At 34.7% G+C, this 7,601-nt stretch overlaps 1 protein-coding gene across 1 annotated transcript; it reads left to right on the top strand.

Moving 5' to 3' along the window:
- The first annotated feature begins 4,088 nt into the window (after positions 1–4,088).
- On the top strand, positions 4,089–5,278 carry LOC148197781 (uncharacterized). The gene is made up of 2 exons (XM_088116320.1): positions 4,089–4,962; positions 5,238–5,278. Exons 1-2 carry the CDS (start codon positions 4,089–4,091, stop codon positions 5,276–5,278), a joined length of 915 nt encoding a protein of 304 aa, XP_087972446.1.
- Positions 5,279–7,601: the final 2,323 nt, after the last annotated feature.

Raw genomic sequence — 7,601 nt, 5'->3', positions numbered from 1 at the left:
ATGGTGGGCAGCGTTGGTGAAAGCGAAGCTAGAGCGGCAACAGGGATGGGATCGTTCTATCTCATGGAAGAAGAAAGTCAAAGAGCAGCAATTGGGATGGGGTTGTTTTGTCTCATGAAAGCTAGAGTGCACTTGATGAGTGCATATTTATGCCTTCCTTTAGCCTTTAATATTGGATTCTTAATTGATTTTTGTACTTTAATAGAATATTTTAATTAGGATTTGTTATAATTGGGTTTATTTAGTATGTGATACAAAAACCATGTTAAAAATAATTTTTTAGTTGCAAAAATGTTCTTTGGATATTTTGATGTGTTAGTGCAGTTGCAACTAAGTTGAGCTCATTGAGGTGTGAAAATAAATTGACTAAAGTTTCATGACACTATAAAGATAAATCCAAGAATGACAAATAATAAAGACCATAAGAAGTCAATCCAAGCATAAAATGAGAAAGTGAAGAAATTTGGCTAAGCCAAGAAAAAGGAACATGCAACAAAAATTGGATCTTGCGGTTTTCTCTATTTTTTCTATTAAAAGGGCTTTGATAATTGATAAATGTTTATGATTAAAGATAATTTTGGAAAAATGTCTTAAGATATTTTATTCGATATTGTTAAATAATTACTTTATTTAACTATATCAATAAATATCAAAAGATAATATTTACCAAATCTTTTCTAATCTAGCATATATCTTCTCAAATATTTTTAGATCTCCACGACAATTAAATATATTTTAAAGATATTAGATTATTTAGAAGATAATGGGAGGAGATTACATTATCATAAAGAAGATTACAACAACAAAAAAGCCTAAAACAAAGCCCAATCCAATTTCTATGTAAAGAGACTTAGGGAAACAAATTAGGGGAGGTAAGGAACCCTTTGGGGGTTGAAATTTCGTCCACCCTCTCTTCTCTCATGTTCTCCACCCTCTCTTCTTCTATTTTCATGTTATTTCAACATTCCATGGAGTGCTAAGTCTCCAGGGTTAACTGTGCTGTAATTTCTTAATTAGATTATGAGGGTGGATGAATAAATTTGTTTGTTCTTTTGGTTCTTGATGTGATTTACTTTTATCTATGTCTTTTGCTTCTTAATCAAGTAAAAATAATCATTTTTACATTATAGCAATTTAGCATGGTGTCAAATCTACCTAACATATCAATCACATAAGTCCAAGGGTTTTTAATTTTAATTAAGAATTTAGTTTGATTAAAGTTAGAAACTTTCATATAATTAAATGTGTGTTTTCCAATAATTGAGGATGTACTTTGATTAATGGTAAAATTTTTAACAAGAATTAATCAAGAATGTACTTTGGTTAATTATCTTTTTACTTGATATAAGAGGTAAAAGAATAGACATGATTAATATTTAATTGAGAATATACTTTGGTTAAATTTACTATGATTAATCTACAAAGTTCTTACTTTTAATGGAGAATGTACTTTGGTTAAGAACGAGAACGCCAACAAATTAATTGAGAATTTACATTGATTAATTTGAAAATCTAAGATAATATTTCATTGAACAATAATCTTTAGATAACCAATGATAAATCCTATTTTGAAAAAGGAGTGAAATCAACTTATTTTCTTTATCATTGTTTTTTTTATCTTTTTAAATCTCTTTATAAATTTCTTTCTTTCTATCTTTTGTTACTTCGTTCTTTAATCTTTTCTTTATCTTTATCTTCTTTATTATTTTACTAACCTTTTTGTATAGTTTTTATAAGAACTAATTTGTTAAGAATCAATTTCATGTTTGTTGGGAGATGACTTATGGTTGAATTTACCCTTTCTATTTTGTTGGCTACTATCTTAGCAATACTGAAATTGCTATAGTTTAGTAGTATTAATTTGATCGCGTTATTAGCACCACTACAAAGGATGAATTAGAAAACACTTTTTATACCATTTATAATTAAAATCGGTATAGAAAGTTTTCTTGTTTATTACAAAGATGTGATCGCGTCAACTTTTTATACAGGTTATAATTAGAATCAATATAGAAAGTTTTCTTATTTATTACAAAAATGCCACCACATCCACTCTCTATATTGGTTATAACTATAGTTGGTATAAAATATTTTCTTCTTATTACGAAAATGTGACTGCATCCACTTTTTATACCTATTATAACTACAAAGAGTATAAAAATGCTATCTTATTGAAAGTTATGTCATCTATACCTGATAGATTATAACAAATATATATTAAAAAACGTGACTTAACGCTCTAAAAAGCACACACGGTCACTACGCACATAATGCAAACTATTTCTCCCTAATAAAAAAAAGGTTTAATAGCCAATTTAGTTCCCACTTTGGTTGAAAAATCTCAATTTAGTCCCTCGTTATAAAAGTGTTTTACATTAGTCCTAACTTTTAAAATAGTGGGTCAGATTAGTCCCTTTCGTTAAATATAAGTTAACGAAATTAATGGATGATGATGTGACACAGCTTAAAGCTGATGTGTTAGATTGGTCCCTCGTTAGCTTTAAGTTGTGTCACATCATCATCCATTAATTTTGTTAACTTATATTTAACAGAAAGGACCAATCTGACCTACTATTTTAAAAGTTAGGACTAATTCAAAACACTTTTATAACGAGGGACTAAATTGAGATTTTTCAACCAAAGTGAGGACTAAATTGGCTATTAAACCTAAAAAAAACTTGATGCACTCACACGCTAAAATATATTTCTCGGATAAACCTACGAAGGTACTTTTCATTAATCCAAGAGTGGCTTTAAATAGCCTTAACTTTAACAGGGGTCGTGGGCCTTTTACAAAGTAATATTAATAACTTTCAGCAAATATAATATCCTATGAATTCTAAATTGCCCAGAGTTTTCCTAATAAAAATAAAAGATAGATTTGACTACTAGAATAATAACCAAAATATTAAATGCACAATATAATTAAAAACTAACAAAATTACATTTATATCCCTAAATTTTTAAAGTTTATCTAACAAAACTCTCCATAAACTTTAAAATCATCCTTTCTTCATCCCGATCAACTTTTTTAATTTCTGAAACGATGTTGGCAACTTTAAATTCTTTATCTTCTGCACCTGTCAACTTTTCCGACAATTGTGGCATACTCATTCCGTTGAATACATTTGTCATCTCTCTCACAAAAAAAACTCAAACACTCACTTTTTACCTCACGGTGTTTGACTCTCATCTCTCTATTTTTTTCTCTCTCGGTACTCAGAGCATAAAGCTCTGATACTAGTTTGTTAAAAAACGAGACTTAACGCTTATTGGGAATGAAGTTGGTTACTGTCACAAAGACAGTAACCCCTTTCTGTTTTCAGTTTGTTAGCAGCTTTAATGTGTTTGTTAGATTTTACTGTTTTCCTATGTTTTTCATAGTTGTTCAGACAAGAGCTCTATAAATAGAGCTCTCTCCATCTTCTACGTTAAGAATAAGAAAAATACATTTGCATTCAATCTGGATCAGAACTATTTTTCCAAGATCTCAGATAATAAGAAAAGGCTAGGTTTTTCTTACCTGTTTTGGCACGCTCTCCATCTTTGCCTTCTTCACCGTCGTCAACCACTGCCTCCGGAGCCACCAACTTGAACGGACAGCACCCGAGGTTGAAGGAGCTTCTAGAACGCTCCGTTCTCTCTCTTCATGTGCGAACATCACGCAACTCTGCTTGCGTGGCTCTTCTTTTCGGTATTAAGTCTTCCCGGGTGCATTTCCAAAATGGGCTGGGCCGCACAACTGATCGCACAGTGCTGGGCCAACCTCAATATGGTATCAGAGCAGGTCTAGTACCTGCTCTGCTGCCTTGCACCTCTGACTCTATTCTTGGTATCTTCTTGGGCTGTTTCTGTTTTTCTTTATGGAAGACCCCACCAACCCATCCAGCCCCTATTATCTGCACCCAGGTGAGAACCCGGGTCTCACCCTCATCACACAGACTTTGAACGAGAGTAATTACTCTTCATGGAGCAGAAGTATGAGGAGAGCCTTGCTCTCCAAGAATAAAACCAAGTTTGTTGATGGGTCCATAAAGAAACCCCAGCAAACTGATGCATTGTTTGATGCATGGGAAAGATGTAATGTGATGATCTTATCCTGGATAACAAAGACTCTCTCCCCACAGATTGCTGAAAGTGTCATATATGTTGAAGAGGCCAAGGAATTATGGGATGAACTGAAAGAAAGATTCTCCAAAGGAGATTATTTCAAGATTTCTGACCTGCTACAGGATATTCACTCTATTAAACAGGGAGAAAGGGGAGTGAGTCAATACTTTACTGATCTGAAAATCCTATGGGAAGAGTTGGAATTCCTAAGACCCATTCCTAGTTGCACATGTAAAGTTCCCTGTAGTTGTGATCTTTCAAGAATCTCCTTAAAATACAGGGAGATGGAGCATGTAATATGTTTCTTGAAGGGGTTAAATGACTCTTACAGTACAGTCAAGACACAAATCCTCTTAATGGATCCTCTACCCAATATCAATCGGGTTTTCTCTCTCATTATGCAGCAGGAGAGACAAGAGAAACACAGCTCTCCCGAAGTCAAAATTCTGGCAAATACAACTGATAAGAACAGCCAATGGAAGGGCCAAGGAAGAGGATCTGGTTCTCGTGGCAGAGGAAGGGGCAGAAATCCCAATTATGGGAAACAATGCTCCTTTTGTAACAAGATGAACCACACTATAGATGAATGCTATTCTAAGCATGGATACCCTCCTTGGTACAAGAAGGGTGACAATAACCAAGACAAGAAGACTGACTGGGGCTCTGCAAATGCATGCCAGACCAGCACTGAACCTGAAGGAGTTCAGAGCACACATCAAACAAACAGTGGTAATATTCTTCCCCCCTTGACTGCTGAACAGGTCCAAAAACTACTCAGGATGATGGACAAAATGGATGAACCTCCTCACAAAGTTAATCAAGTTCAGAGAAGTGACACTCAACATAAACAAGGTACCCTTTCCTGGATTATAGACACTGGTGCCACAGATCATGTGACGCATGATAGAACAAACTTTGTCTCTTTTCATAAAATTAAACCTATTTCAGTCAAACTGCCAAACAATGCTATTTTAACTGCTGAACATGCTGGAACTGTACAATTTTCCAAGGATCTTATTATTTTTAATGTTCTCTATATACCTGAATTTTGCTTCAATTTAATCTCTGTTCAAAGTCTCATTAGAGACTTAGATTGCAGTCTGACTTTTTACTCTAAGACCTGCCAGATAAAGGAGAATCATACATTGAAGATGATTGGATGTGCTAACTCTTGGAAGGGCCTCTATTATCTACAAGCTTTCCCTAAATCTGATCAAAGATATACTGTTAAGACTGCTTTCTCGTTTAAGAACCTTGATGTAAACTTGTGGCACTATAGATTAGGCCACCCTGGAAACAGGGTTATGAAATTCATATGTGAAACTTTTCCCTATGTTAAGGTTGACACTAATACAGTTTGTGACACTTGCCACTATGCTAAACAACGAAGGTTATCTTTTCCTAAAAGTGATTCTGTCACCACTGATATTTTTGAAATTGTTCACTGTGATATTTGGGGTCCTCTTAATATTGTTTCTGTACATGGCCATAAATATTTTCTCACTATTGTGGATGATTACAGTAGGCACACATGGATTTTTCTAATGAGCAATAAAGGTCAAACTAGGGAGTTACTGCAAAATTTTGTAATCAAAGTTAAAAATCAGTTTGACAAATTAATCAAAACCATAAGGTCTGATAACGGACCTGAATTCAATTGTGAGGATTTTTATAATAAACATGGGATCAATCACCAAAAGAGTTGTGTTGAGACCCCAGAACAAAACTCTGTTGTTGAGAGAAAACATCAACATATTTTAAATGTTGCCCGTGACCTTCTTTTTCAATCCAATCTACCTAATGCCTACTGGTCTTATGCTGTTGGCCATGCTGTCTATCTTATAAATAGACTACCTACCATGATTCTTAACCATAAAACGCCTCATGAACTCCTCTACAAAATACCTCCCACTTATTTAGATCTCAAGACTTTTGGCAGCTTGTGTTTTGCCTCAACCCTTGAAACTAATAGAAGCAAACTCGACCCTAGAGCTAGAAAGGGAGTCTTTTTAGGATACAAATATGGTGTGAAAGGCTACATTGTGCTGGACATAAATACCAAGGAGCTTTTTATAAGTAGAAATGTCATTTTTCATGAAAATGTTTTTCCCTACAAAGAGGTGCATGACAGCAGAGCAGAATGCAATGGTGCAAGGGACAAAGCTGAGACTATAAATGACCTTCTAAAGGACCAGTATCCCACTGGTGATGAAAGGCAGGATGAGTTAGATACTGCAGATTCTCCTGTGGAGGCACAGCCAGGAGAACAGTTCTCAGAAATTGAAGATGACAGTAATGACAGTGATGAAGCAGGAGACAGCCATGAAAGTCAAGAGAACAGAAGGTCTAACAGACCCAGAAGAACTCCTACATACCTAAAAGATTATGTTCATCAGGTGAATCAATCCTCATCTGTTAAAAACTGTTTTAAGACCCCCTACCCTATATCTGATTTGCTGTGCTGTGATAACCTTTCAGATAAACATTTAAAATACAGTATGACTGTTATTGGAACCAAGGAACCAAAATCTTACAGTGAAGCCAAAGGGATGACTGAATGGGTGGAGGCTATGCAGAGAGAAATTAAGGCTCTGCAGGACAATGATACATGGGTTATAACCCAGCTGCCTCCAGGGAAAGCGACAATAGGGTGCAAATGGGTGTATAAAACGAAGTTCAAGGCTGATGGCAGCATTGAAAGATACAAAGCTCGCCTGGTGGCTAAAGGTTATACCCAGCAGGAGGGCATTGACTACCTTGACACCTTTTCCCCTGTTGCCAAGCTCACCACAGTCAGATTGCTAATTGCCCTTGCAGCTTCCAACAACTGGTTTCTACATCAACTGGATGTTGATAATGCATTTCTGCATGGAGACCTTAATGAAGAGGTCTACATGGATCCACCCCCAGGTTTAACAGTACACAATAAAGGACAGGTTTGCAAATTAACCAAATCTTTGTATGGCTTGAAGCAAGCAAGCAGACAATGGTTTGAAAAGCTTTCTTCCTTCCTATTAACTGCAAATTTTGTTCAATCTAAATCTGATCATTCTTTATTTACTAGAAAAACATCTACAAGCTTTACTGCTCTCCTTGTATATGTGGATGATATTGTTTTTGTTAGCAAAATGATGAAGATGAAGTTTTGATGATGTCCAAATCAAGTCAAGAGAAATCAAGATTCAAGATGTTATGAAGACTTGTATTGCTATGGAAAGCTTTTGTAATAATTGTAGTTTAGTGTCTAGGACTTAGATTTTTAGTGGTTTTGATTCCATGTAATTTTATATTATATAATTAATGTCCAGAGTCAAAATCGCACTGTTTTAATCGATTAAAACAAGTATTAATCGATTAAAACAAGTAAAAGCTGAAAACTCAACCTTTTCTGTTTTAATAGATTAAAACTGATTTTAATCTATTAGCTAATCGATTAAAATACATTTTAATCGATTAAAGCTGACCGTTGGGGATTTCAGATTTGAAAAACT

This window comes from Vigna umbellata, chromosome 5, assembly GCF_029865625.1.
Source record: "Vigna umbellata cultivar VRB3 chromosome 5, Vumbellata_1.0, whole genome shotgun sequence".
Classification (NCBI taxonomy): Eukaryota; Viridiplantae; Streptophyta; class Magnoliopsida; order Fabales; family Fabaceae; genus Vigna; species Vigna umbellata.
Note: the sequence above shows the minus strand (reverse complement) of the source record. Positions and strands in the feature narration are given on the sequence as shown.